General features: G+C 47.0%; 1 protein-coding gene and 3 non-coding genes across 4 annotated transcripts; all 4 read right to left on the bottom strand.

Moving 5' to 3' along the window:
* Positions 1-1059: 1059 nt before the first annotated feature.
* Positions 1060-9032, bottom strand: RPS3A (ribosomal protein S3A). The gene is made up of 6 exons (XM_069978684.1): positions 8923-9032; positions 7571-7674; positions 6810-6997; positions 2724-2932; positions 2262-2371; positions 1060-1229 (listed from the first exon to the last, which is right to left on the bottom strand). Exons 1-6 carry the CDS (start codon positions 8982-8984, stop codon positions 1108-1110), a joined length of 795 nt encoding a protein of 264 aa, XP_069834785.1. The 5' UTR covers positions 8985-9032; the 3' UTR covers positions 1060-1107.
* Positions 2622-2676, bottom strand: LOC138797939 (small nucleolar RNA SNORD73). Its single transcript, XR_011364028.1, has one exon. It is a non-coding gene; the product is annotated as a small nucleolar RNA SNORD73 (small nucleolar RNA).
* Positions 5087-5158, bottom strand: LOC138797937 (small nucleolar RNA SNORD73). Its single transcript, XR_011364026.1, has one exon. It is a non-coding gene; the product is annotated as a small nucleolar RNA SNORD73 (small nucleolar RNA).
* LOC138797938 (small nucleolar RNA SNORD73) lies at positions 7076-7147 on the bottom strand. Its single transcript, XR_011364027.1, has one exon. It is a non-coding gene; the product is annotated as a small nucleolar RNA SNORD73 (small nucleolar RNA).
* Positions 9033-13433: the final 4401 nt, after the last annotated feature.

Below are 13433 nucleotides of genomic sequence, written 5' to 3'. Positions count from 1 at the left end.
TTGGGAAAAATCAATAGTCCAGGCGATTTTAAGAAACTTTATAATCGGGTTCATTAGGCAAATATGCCATTATCTGCATTAAAAAAAGCCTTTTCCCAGGTCCCCCCCCTCCCTCCTCTTTTCAATTCACTGCAAAATATCAGGAAATTGACTTGTTGCATCAGACACAACCCTGTCTGTTCTAGAGAGGGGAGGAGGGACATGAAGGATTACAGGCATGGAGACAGCTGTATTCAGAGGTCAGTGCTGACTGTTAGAGGAGATAGCCGGTCATGTAGTTGTAAATTAACTCTTTGTTATCCTGTTTTGGTGTCTCATTTCCCTCTCCATAGGAGAACAATGAAGACCCGGGGGGGAAGCTTCAAACTGCTTTATGATAAAAATTCATTTTTCAGCTAATAAACCCAATTACAACGTTTCTTAAAATCACCTGTACTATTGATTTCTGCAAAAAAAAATTTTTTAATGACAGTGACACTAACCATTTAAAAGGATTAAGTCAATGCGGTCTTGAGTTTAAACCATTTGTCCTCTGGTAAAACTGACATGTTATCTGTGTTCCTAAAGTCAGCACAAATACTACTAGAGATTACTACCAATTTACAGTAATAATGAAGGGAATCAGCTGCCGGAGCTTCGGGATCTCCAGCACAGGCAGTGTGACACATGGAACGGGACTGGAGACTTGCAGCTGCTGGGAACGGGTTATAGGTGAGTAGAATTCTGGGGTTTTTTTCGTAAGTGGTTGCCCCATACGGTGGGGATGCAGCCATTTTTTTAAGCTTCCCCACCTTATGGGGCGACCATACCCAGTGTATAAGAAGACAACCGACTTGTGAGTATCTCTCTATCTATTTTTTTTCTTCTCCCCATTAGCCTTACATTGAGTGCAACCCCCACCATGGTGCATTAAATCATATTGGGTTGAAATCCATGAGAGCTTGTCATTTACTCATTTAAATGGCTCGCCTAGGTCTATAAAGCATATGTCTCCCAACAAAGTATGCAGAGGTCACGCAGTTTTTACTAATGTACAAAAAAATAATTATACTAGACACGTTATATAGAACAGTTTATTTTTTTTCAGGCTACTTCAGATCAAGCATCTCAGACAGACTCCTGTACAGGAGGTTCATATCCATCAGCCCGTTCAACTTTGGCGCCTGTGTCATCCCCGGCAGGTTTTCCAGAACCACCGCCCTCTCCATGGAGCTCCATAAGTTTACCCACTACAAAAAAACAACAATGTATTACTTCAAACACAAAGAGACTGACAGGATAATAGAAAAACTTACACCAGAAATATCTAGTAAAGCCACTGTATATAAACCTACATTTTTGCATCTTGCCACCCATGGCAATACATTTAAAACTGCTATTAGGCCATCATTTACACATTCTGTGCACAGTCCTAACTACAATGTACAACGGAACGCACGTCGGAGTTCCCAACAATCATTTATTATGATACTGGGAGCGCCAAGTCTTTGTGGCACTGTACTGAGCACCGGAATTTATTCTTCATTTCTAAGACTTTGGGGCTCAGATCTGTGACCTCTTTACACTTAAAATTACTAATCACACAATTTCATAATTTACACACAAGAAAAAAAAAAAATCTGTATAACGATTTTTCTAGCGTTTTTTTCAAATTTCAAATGCTGATTATAAAAACCAAATTGTTGCTTTAAAATAGTTAAAACAATCGATTGGGCAAATTATCGCTCAGTGTAAACGTAGCATTATTGGTATCGGTCGTGATACTTAGGGGAGTAACTGATCAATGTAGTAGCTGATGCCAGTCAGCGACAGAATATCAGCTACTGACAGCAGCCAGCACCAAGCATGTACTTGCCGCTACTGAGTACACGCCAAGCATCAATCTGCTGTACATGGAATACAGATATTGACTAAGGTTTAAAGTCAATATGGGAGTTAAGCTTAACTAATAGTGCTACAAAATTCCCACTGTCATCACAGCCTAACTCCGATATTGAATTAAAACCTTTGTCGCACTACCAATTAAGCTTAACTACTAAGGTTACGTTCACATATTTAATCGCTATTTTGCTGCAAACGTATATCGATCTGTTTGCTGCAATTCTGCCACAATTGCTGCAAAAATATTACTTTTACTGTGAATTGTGCAAAACATTGCTAATTAAATGTTATGTGTGAACACATTGCCTAAGGGAGTAAGACACAAGGATAATACAATAGTTTATAGTGAACCCAATTTTAAAAAAAGATAAAGAACTTACGCTCAAACTTTGGCTTTTTAAGCATCTTGACTTTACGAACATAGACATCATGGAGGGGATAGATAGACTGGCAGGCCTTTTCAATGTCTTTGCCTATGCTATCTGGGATCCTAAAGTGAAAGCAAGTTAAAGGCAAAGTCAGTACAAATGTTTGATACTGCAGTGGACAACCAAAGCTATAGTGAAAGAAATCTATAGCTGTAGCAGGATTTCTAGCAATTACAACTATCTGGTTATTGATACGGCAACACTGTACAATACAATGAAAGAACGCATGTTACAGAAACCATTATGCTTAAAATAAAACTAGTATTGGTATTCATGGGCACGGTGCGATGTGGAACGATCTGGAACGATCTCAAAACAGTAATCACAGATTGTCATTTGGGACAGAAACATATTGTCATCACTTTTTCCACAAGGAACCAAGTAACTTAAAAATGACGTCACACAGAAACTTACAGTTTGTTAACAACTTCCTTCAGGTCATTTGTTTGCACCTCGCGGGTCATTATTTCCATCATCTTCTTGCGAATCTGACGGACTTGTTGGTGCTGGGCATAGGAGGTCTTCCTGATCTGATTGTTACGCTTCTTGGTGAATCCAACACAGAAGAGACGGAGAAGGTAGCCATCTGTGGTCTTCACATCAACGTGGGCTTCAATCATGGTCTAACGCAAGACAAGAAAGTAACAGGAATTTTGATGACTCTTTCCTTATCATAGTTACTTATTCGGAGTCGCACATACTGGGCCTGGCCATTCCTGCGTATACTGAGGTTGTTCTGAGTTAATACATTTTCAGCAAGAAAAGTGAAAGGGAATGTGTCACCTATTTATTTTTTTTAAATCTAGAGGTGAAATGTGTTCTTCATTTTTCTAAATGTATTTTTGGAAATGTTTCGTTTATCTCCTTGTCAGGAAATACATTTTTATTACTTCCCACTCTTGACCAACAGAGAAAGCCAACATAGGAAACTGGGAAAGGCGAACAACATGTAACTTAACTGCTGCAAATCTGGCCTCACTTTCCTGCTAGGGACCTTGCACCTCCCTTCCTCTGGTGACTGAGTAAAAACAAGGGGGGGGGGGGGGGCGCGCAGGGAGAAACAGGCCCTCTTTACCATTGCACTTTGCCATTTTATTATTTGTTTTACAGCTAAGGTTTGCAGGAGTACATTTAAAAAAAAAAAAAAAAAAAAACTAAATAAATCTACATTTAGCTCCAAATTACTAATTTTTAAGAAGGAACCGGGGGAATTATGTGCTATGCAATTTGTCCCTAGTACAGCGGTAGCCCGTATGTGACATATCCTAATGTCTGGGCACTTAGCAGGGCTCCAGGGGAGAGGAGCTCCATTTTTACAGCTGCTTTTAGGACATCGTGTCGCATATGCACAACCACAGAGATACTAGTACAGTGGGAACAAAAGACAGGTGACCCCATTTTGTAATTACACCCTTGAAGGGATTTATTTTGTTTAGGTTTTGTTTACTGGGAAAGGTAATTTTTTTGTTTTTTTAATTCTTAATTTTTTGTCCCCCTAGGAGACTTGAAGCTGTGATCATTAAATTGCTGGTAGAGTATGCAGCAGTACAGCAGCACTAACCTTTTACTATACCTGTCAGTATTTTTTATTGTAGTTACAAAGAAGGAGCAGGATCCCAGGAGAGGAGTGTGCCATCAGCAGAGCATATGCCACATACCACATACTCCAGATTACTTGATGAGGGCTGGAGGAATGGGAAGAGGTCTCCTTCTGCTGGTCAGAGAACATAGGAGGCTACTCTACACATGGGGAGCATTGCTGTGGGCCGCCTTCTCTATGGGCTTCACAGTTCCGGTGTCTGGTTTCTCTCCTACTGTGCTACGAGCTGTCGCATTTTCACAATCGCCCCCCACAATGCGATAGTGGAAGGGCGATACAGTCATCTTACCCAGCCGGGCCTCCACGTCGAAATGGCGCTGATCCCGGAAATGGATTGTAATAAGCTCCAGCAGCCCATTCTAATTGAACACTGAGCGATCAGTGCAGTAACTTAAAATTTAGTGTAAAAAAAAAAAAAAAAAAAAAAAAAAAAAAAAAAAAAAAAGTTCTCAAAAAAATCCCATGCCATAATAAAGTGTTTAAATCACCCACTTTTCCCATTTTCTAAATAAAACAAACATTTGCAATCGCTGCGTGCGGAATCGCCCACACTATTACATTATCTTGCACAGTGAGCTGTGTAAGCCCCAAAATCCGCCAAAGTGCAAAATTTATTTTATTCAGAAAAATTGTAATTAAAAGTGAACTAAAAAGTTGCATATACGCAAGCCAGCGACCGATAGAAATTACAGATCACGAAGCTACCGGGCGCTAAAGAAGCAACAAAAGATTTTAAAGCTAATTTTGGTAATTTAATAGGCCCTTTAAAATTCATTCTGGAGCCCTGGGTACAGGCGCCCTGGTTAACAGACCATCTTGTTGCCTTTCAACAGTGCCAAGTCGGACGTGCCAATGATTTTTTTCGCTCTTCATATTTGCCAACGAATTACAACATAGACCTAATTTTGACATCCAGAATTGGAAAGTGTGTGACCACAAGAGCCGAGCACTCATCTGGTTCCACAACTAAACTATCCCTGTGAGCTCATGTGATATCCCAACATGAATGGAACGAGGAAGCACGGCACAGGGATCATCTACACAGCCTCAGGGGTGACATGACTGCTACATTGGAGGATCCCTGGAGATCTGAAAATCTAAACTAGGAGGGATTTTAAACACAACAAACACCATCTAGTTTCTTCCCTCCTGGTAAGGGCGATACGATACAATAGGGAACATCAGAACGATCTCACGGTAGTAATCACTGACCATCATTTGGGACCGAAACATTTTGTCATCATCTGTTCCCATATTATCTTTAGCAAATACTTTGCATGACTAAGAAACAACTTAAGCGAAGCTCAGAGGTATCAGGCCTCACTCACACACACAATTCCAAGAGTAGCTGCAAAGATGAAGTGACACGTGGGAATATGGCTGCTGAATACAAATGCCACTTGATAGTTGCAGAACACACTGTTTAACATTTAAAGGGACTGTCACCTCCAAAACACCAGCTGAAGTCATCAGCAGATTACAGACCATAGAGTATACAGCACTGATTCTATATCTGCAATTGTTATCTATGATCTTTCTTGCATTCCTTTGCTATAAGCTACAAATAAAGGAGTCTATGGGCTAGGCGTTATACCGCAAAAATACCGATACCGTCACTGGTGTCAGTTAACCGACCTCAACTCTGCCAGGACGGTATCTGCGGTATTTCCCCCCCACACCCGGCGGCCGCATGCTCTGGTGCAGGGAGAGAGAGGGGTGCCGGGTGGAGAGGTGGAGGCTGGAGAGCTGCTGCTCCGATTCACTTCCCGATCCAGGACGCACATACCGTATACTGCTGCAGGGCAAGGGATCCTGCTGTGGGGGCTGAAGAGGAAGGCTGGAGAACTGACAGGCTGCACACAGATGGCAGCGCCCCCTCCAGTGTGTGCTTTGTGCTGCTGCTGCCGGGCGTCTCACTTCTCCTAACTTCTCTGGAAGCTGCATGGTGAGCCCTGCCCCCCCTCTCCCGCACATACAGTTGAGGTCAGGTATAGGTCGGCACCTCCATGCTTAACTGGCCATCGTGATCATTGGTATAGGTGTGGACCTATAATTGTCAGGTGCAAACCGTGCATCGCGACGTGTAATAGTGGTGTGTGGCCGACGATATGCAAAAAAGAATACATTACCTATCCATGCTGCAGGGCTCTCTTGCACTCTTGCTTCTCCCCGGGTCCCGCTCGCTGGAGCTTCAGAGCGGCCTGTCTGAGCTGACAGGCTGCTCAGCCAATCACAGGCCGGGACCGCCGCAGCCAGTGATTGGCTGAGCTGTCAGCTGAGACAGGCCACTCTGAAGCTCCAGAACTCGGGGAGAAGCAGAGTGCAAGAGGAGCCCTGCAGCATGGATAGGTAATGTATACAGTTTAAGCAAGGGCTGCAAGGATATCGGTAACAATGTCCATGCAGCCCTTGTTAAGCGATTGTTGGGCTTTGTAATAGGCCCAGTAAACGAGCGCCGATCTAGCAGATCGGCGCTTATTTACAGGTGTTATCAGCCCGTGTAATACTACCCTAAGTCGTCGGCCTGCCCATTGCGTCCCGGAGCTCAGTCGGCCTGCCCATTGCGTCCCGGAGCTCAGTCGGCCTGCCCATTGCGTCCCGGAGCTCAGTCGGCCTGCCCATTGCGTCCCGGAGCTCAGTCGGCCTGCCCATTGCGTCCCGGAGCTCAGTCGGCCTCTCTATGTGACATGCCCGGTTTTGTAGGCCTACAGTAAAAAGCTACAATTTACAGACTTGGGATCACATCCTTTATCCTACCTACAGATGACGTTAGTTTAGGGTATTGAGGAGGGTGGGTTGGAGGTGACAGAGTCCCTTTAAGTTCCTCAGTTTTAGAATCTATGATCAGACAGAACACACCAAGGTACGAACTGGAAAAGTGCACAATTCTTTAAACATACCTGCCATTTCTTGACCATTGAGCACATCTTGTCCCGGGTCAGATCCATGCCATGGAAGTTAGTGAGGCAGTTCTTGCCCTGTACATCTTCTGTAATCAGCTTGAACTTACGGAAGGCCACTTCATCGTTCTGCAGGTCAGCCAGGCTCACCTCGAACACTCGGCCCTTCAGGCCATCGGAGGCAATCTCTGTTTTAAGTAACAAATATGAAACACTCAGCCCCTTCTGAGAGGAAATCATTAAATTAATTCATAAAGAGAAATGGGAATAATCAGAACGATCTCACGGTGGTAATCACGGACATCATTTGGGACCGAAACATTTTGTCATCATTTATTCCCATATGACAAAAACTATGAATGGAAGGATCAGTGTTATGTTTGGAAGCGCAGAAACCTCTAGCATGGAAAGAAATACACAATAAGCTGTGCCGTATATTGCTTCAATAGTTCTGCACATTTGTCCTCCAAAGGCTGCAATGCTGCCATTCATTTATATAGGTGCAACTAATTATATATATATAGCCATAGGAGGAGCATTCAGCTCATGCGGCTATTCTACAATCTGACTGCGGCCACATGGCAGGAAGGAGCAGGGGACTCACACAGACCAGGAAGGGTCCACATCCCAGCCTCTAATGAGTGACCGCTGTTACACCTGAGTAATACAGCAGCAGGTGACTGAAATGCGTAGGGAAAGGTTGTGGGTACAACTGACAGGAGAGTGTGTGACCCCCAGTACAGGCCCAGGAGTTCACCTACTTGTTCCCTGGGTTCTGGTGACCAGAGTCTTCCCAAGATTACGGATATTGAACATTGCTGGTGCCTTGACATCGTACCAGTCCTTCTTGGAAAAAGGGTCCACGCTAAAAAAAACAGAAAGCATAAGCTTAGGTCACACAGGGCACCGGACGGGCAGCGCGGCCACAACACACAGGGCACCGGACGGGCAGCGCGGCCACAACACACAGGGCACCGGACGGGCAGCGCGGCCACAACACACAGGGCACCGGACGGGCAGCGCGGCCACAACACACAGGGCACCGGACGGGCAGCGCGGCCACAACACACAGGGCACCGGACGGGCAGCGCGGCCACAACACACAGGGCACCGGACGGGCAGCGCGGCCACAGCACACAGGGCACCGCAGCCACAACACACAGGGCACCGCGGCCACAACACACAGGGCACCGGACGGGCACCGTGGCCACAACACACAGGGCACCGGACAGGCAGCGTGGCCACAACACACAGGGCACCGTGGCCACAACACACAGGGCACCGGACGGGCAGCACGGCCACAACACACAGGGCACCGGACGGGCAGCGCGGCCACAACACACAGGGCACCGGACGGGCAGCGCGGCCACAACATACATACAGTTTAAGGTAAGACTCCAGTCACACATACATACACAGTCTATGATAAGGCTCCAGTCACAATATTATATATATATACACACACTAGGGTAAGGCTCCAGTCACACATACATACATATACACACACACTATGGTTAGGCTCCTGTCACACATATATACACTATATATATATATACACACACACACACACACACACACACACACTATGGTAGGGCTCCCGTCACACATACATATATATATACACACACACACACACACACACACACACACACACACACACACACACTAGGGTAAGGCTCCCGTCACACATACATACATATATACACACACTGACTATGGTAAGGCTCCAGTCATACATACATATACACACACACACACACAGACTATGGTAGGGCTCCCGTCACACATACATACATTATATATATATATATATACACACACACACACACACACACACACACTATGGTAGGGCTCCCGTCACACATACATACATACACACACACACACACACACACACACACACACACACACACACACACAGACTATGGTAAGGCTCCCGTCACGTGTGCAGCTCCTCCGTGCACTCCACACACCGCAGCGCTGCAGGACACCGGGCCGGGCCAAGCGCAATCCGCCTCCCTCCCGCGCCATCCTTCCCTCCCTCCCCCTCCTCACAGCACAGGGCCCTTCCCTGATGTCTGCCCCTCACAGCCGTGTCCATATTGTTACTCACATCTTCTTTTTGGCCCCCTTTTTGCCGCCTTTGGTCAGCCGCTTGTTCTTGCCGACTGCCATCTTGTCGAGCTGGGAGAGAAAGAGGAAGCGCGGGCCGCACACGCGAGACTTCAGAGCGAGAGAAGACCAGCGAGAGGAGGAGGACGAGAGTCCGGGAAAGGACCGAGGACCTCTAGTGGCAAAGCGAGTAACTGCAGGACATCAATGGGCTGCAGCAAAGAGGAGCGAGAATGACGGCGCAAATAGAGAGCTGTATATAGTCAGAGGCTTCTCCTCCTCCTCCTCATCATCATGGCGACTTATTACAGCTGCTCGTTATGTCATATGCACTACGCTGCCTTCTGAACAGTTTTGTCTAGTTTATGTGTTTTGTAACCTAGCTTTATGGATCTCAGTACACAGGAAGGAAAAAATCAGAAAAAAGTTCTGTTCTGAAGACTTTGTAGTGACACGCTCCATTTCTCCATAAGATATGCTGTGAGGTGAAATAAAAATAAAATGCTACTTTTTCGTCTTACATTTTCGTCTTCTCGCCGTGTGCTAAAACTGACATGTTAGGCTGGGGTCAGACAATGTTTTTTTCATCCATTTTTGCAAGAAAAATTTGCACTTTGTCAGTTTTTTCTGCTTACCGTTTACCGTGCGAGATCGGGAATCTGATAATAGTTCGGGCCATTCCGCATGTGGCAATACCAAACATTTATTATTTTTTGTTTACTTTTTTTAACCCTTAGACCAGTGCTTCCCAACCTTTTCCACCTCGGGGCACTCCTACTAAATAATGTTCTACAAAATAAGAAAACCGTCATACAGGGACTCACAGGTGACGTCTTCTTTGATCTGAGGAGTCACTTTCCCTTTTCCTCTCCATCCGCCATGATGATTTCTTCCAGCTACTTTTCATCTCTTCAGAACCTGCGAGACAAACAAATTTAGGCTCCGCACATTTCTAGTAACTTCCTTCCCTTTCTCCCTCCTGTCGGCTCCCATAGTAACTGCGCTGTTTGGTGTTATGTGCAGTAAAGCGAGTAGGAATGTGGGATGCCCCCTGTATGTAGGATCCCCTGCTGTGATGAACTAATAATGCCCCCAGAGGTGCCCCCAAGAACTAATAATGCCCCCAGAGGCGCCCCCATATACTAATAATGCCCCCAGAGGTGCCCCTATATACTAATAAAGCACCCAGAGGTGCCCCCATATACTAACAATTCCCCCACAGGTGCCCCCATATACTAATAATGCCCCCAGAGGTGGCCCCCATATACTAATAATGCCCCCAGAGGTGCCCCCATGAGCTAATAATGCCCCCAGAGGTGCCCCCATGAACTAATAATGCCCCCAGAGGTGCCCCTATATACTAATAATGCCCCCAGAGGTGCCCCCATGAGCTAATAATGCCCCCAGAGGTGCCCCCATATACTAATAATGCCCCCAGAGGTGGCCCCCATAACTAATAATGCCCCCAGAGGTGCCCCCTTGAGCTAATAATGCCCCCAGAGGTGCCCCCATATACTAATATTGCCCCCAGAGGTGCCCCCATATACTAATAATGCCCCCAGAGGTGCCCCCATATACTAATAATGCCCCCAGAGGTGGCCCCCATATACTAATAATGCCCCCAGAGGTGCCCCCATATACTAATAATGCCCCCAGAGGTGGCCCCCATATACTAATAATGCCCCCAGAGGTGCCCCCATGAACTAATAATGCCCCCATAACTAATAATGCCCCCAGAGGTGCCCCCATATACTAATAATGCCCCCAGAGGTGCCCCCATATACTAATAATGCCCCCAGAGGTGCCCCCATATACTAATAATGGCCCCAGAGGTGCCCCCATATACTAATAATGCCCCCAGAGGTGCCCCCATGAACTAATAATGCCCCCAGAGGTGCCCCCATACAATAATAATGCCCCCAGAGGTGCCCCCATATACTAATAATGCCCCCAGAGGTGCCCCCATACACTAATAATGCCCCCAGAGGTGCCCCCATACAATAATGATGCCCCCAGAGGTGCCCCCCATATACTAATAATGCCCTCAGAGGTGCCCCCATGAGCTAATAATGCCCCCAGAGGTGCCCCCATATACTAATAATGCCCCCAGAGGTGCCCCCATGAACTAATAATGCCCCCAGAGGTGCCCCCATGAACTAATAATGCCCCCAGAGGTGCCCCCATATACTAATAATGCCCCCAGAGGTGCCCCCATGAGCTAATAATGCCCCCAGAGGTGCCCCCATATACTAATAATGCCCCCAGAGGTGGCCCCCATAACTAATAATGCCCCCAGAGGTGCCCCCTTGAGCTAATAATGCCCCCAGAGGTGCCCCCATATACTAATATTGCCCCCAGAGGTGCCCCCATATACTAATAATGCCCCCAGAGGTGCCCCCATATACTAATAATGCCCCCAGAGGTGGCCCCCATATACTAATAATGCCCCCAGAGGTGCCCCCATATACTAATAATGCCCCCAGAGGTGGCCCCCATATACTAATAATGCCCCCAGAGGTGCCCCCATGAACTAATAATGCCCCCATAACTAATAATGCCCCCAGAGGTGCCCCCATATACTAATAATGCCCCCAGAGGTGCCCCCATATACTAATAATGCCCCCAGAGGTGCCCCCATATACTAATAATGGCCCCAGAGGTGCCCCCATATACTAATAATGCCCCCAGAGGTGCCCCCATGAACTAATAATGCCCCCAGAGGTGCCCCCATACAATAATAATGCCCCCAGAGGTGCCCCCATATACTAATAATGCCCCCAGAGGTGCCCCCATACACTAATAATGCCCCCAGAGGTGCCCCCATACAATAATGATGCCCCCAGAGGTGCCCCCCATATACTAATAATGCCCTCAGAGGTGCCCCCATGAGCTAATAATGCCCCCAGAGGTGCCCCCATATACTAATAATGCCCCCAGAGGTGCCCCCATGAACTAATAATGCCCCCAGAGGTGCCCCCATATACTAATAATGCCCCCAGAGGTGCCCCCATATACTAATAATGCCCCCAGAGGTGCCCCCATGAACTAATAATGCCCTCAGAGGTGCCCCCATGAACTAATAATGCCCCCAGAGGTGCCCCCATATACTAATAATGCCCCCAGAGGTGGCCCCCATGAACTAATAATGCCCCCTGCTCTGCCCCTTAAAAAAAACAAAACATCCTACTCACCTAATCCGGGCTGTGGCTGCAGGCAGCAGCTCTCCTCCTCCTCTTCGGGCTCTTCTGCGAGCCGCGGGGACGGGACTTCCGGCAGACGTGATGACGTCACATGATCACGCCAGCCGGAGAGGTCACGTCCCGGCCTCCCATAGGCTGCTGGTATGAAGTGCCGGCAGCCTATGGGAGTGAATATAGGAGCAGGATGCTGACAGGTCCTGCTCCTATATTCTGCTTACTTTAATGTTCCGCCCGCTCATAGTGCGGGCGGAACATCAAAGCGCTCTGTGCATCCTGAGAAGCTGCGCGGCCGCAGCTTCTCGGGATGCTTAAAGAGACAGCTTGCATTTCCCACCGGGATCCCGCGGCACCCCTGGTGGGTTCTCCCGGCACACCAGTGTGCCGCGGCACCCCGGTTGGGAAACGCTACCTTAGACGACCCAGGGCGTAACTCTACGTCCTGGGTGGCTCTCCCGCTATGAAGCGTGCTCCAGAGCGGAGCGCGCTTCATAGCAGGGTGGGGGGCGGCTGCCATCAGCAGCCGGGACCTCACCGGTAATGACACGCTGCCGCGTGTCATTAACCCCTTAAACGCTGCGCGACCACGGCGTTTAAGTGTAAGTGACAAGTGTAAGTGACGCACGCGCCGAGGGGAAGGCCGGCCACAGCAAGCTACGTCACCGTGACCCGTCCTCCCCGCGGCAGCGCCCCCAGTAGAGACACCCACCAGGCAAGGACAGCCCCTTTCTACACCCTGCATGCGCTCTACTACCGGCCGGATCAGAGGAATTAATAATGGCATGTAATACTGAGATGGGTATAGCATAATAGTGGAGGGAGGATACAATAATAGACTAAATACAGAGGAATAATGAGTTATGATATACTAGAGAGCAAATAAATATAACACATTAAATAAATACCTACAATATCACAAACTACGAGTCACATAATAGATTGCATATATATGTGGTGCAGCCTGTATCATTAGGTTACCCTGGCCTGCTCATACCTGTGGTGCTCTTTTCCATGTGTGGTTTCTGAACTTTTTACTGCTACTCTGCTGCTATTTTTAATTAATAAAGTTTTGAGTTCTAATACTTAATATATGTTGACTTCAGTTTATCATTACACGTAAGGTCTTTTTTCTTTCATAGGATTATTACTCTCCTATATACAGTCTGGCTGTGGAAATTCATGTCTGTGTGAACTAAAGGAATAGTTAGGATAGTTAATGCAACATATAAATTCATTGGTGAATTCCAGGCAGTATTCCAGCAGTCAGAATAGGATGTTTATATGCAGGAAAGGTCAGGCAATATGCAGCTTATGG

The sequence above is a fragment of the Dendropsophus ebraccatus genome, chromosome 7, assembly GCF_027789765.1.
Source record: "Dendropsophus ebraccatus isolate aDenEbr1 chromosome 7, aDenEbr1.pat, whole genome shotgun sequence".
NCBI classification, from domain to species: domain Eukaryota; kingdom Metazoa; phylum Chordata; class Amphibia; order Anura; family Hylidae; genus Dendropsophus; species Dendropsophus ebraccatus.
The sequence above is the reverse complement of the archived record's forward strand: the minus strand, read 5'-3'. Positions and strand labels throughout refer to the sequence as shown.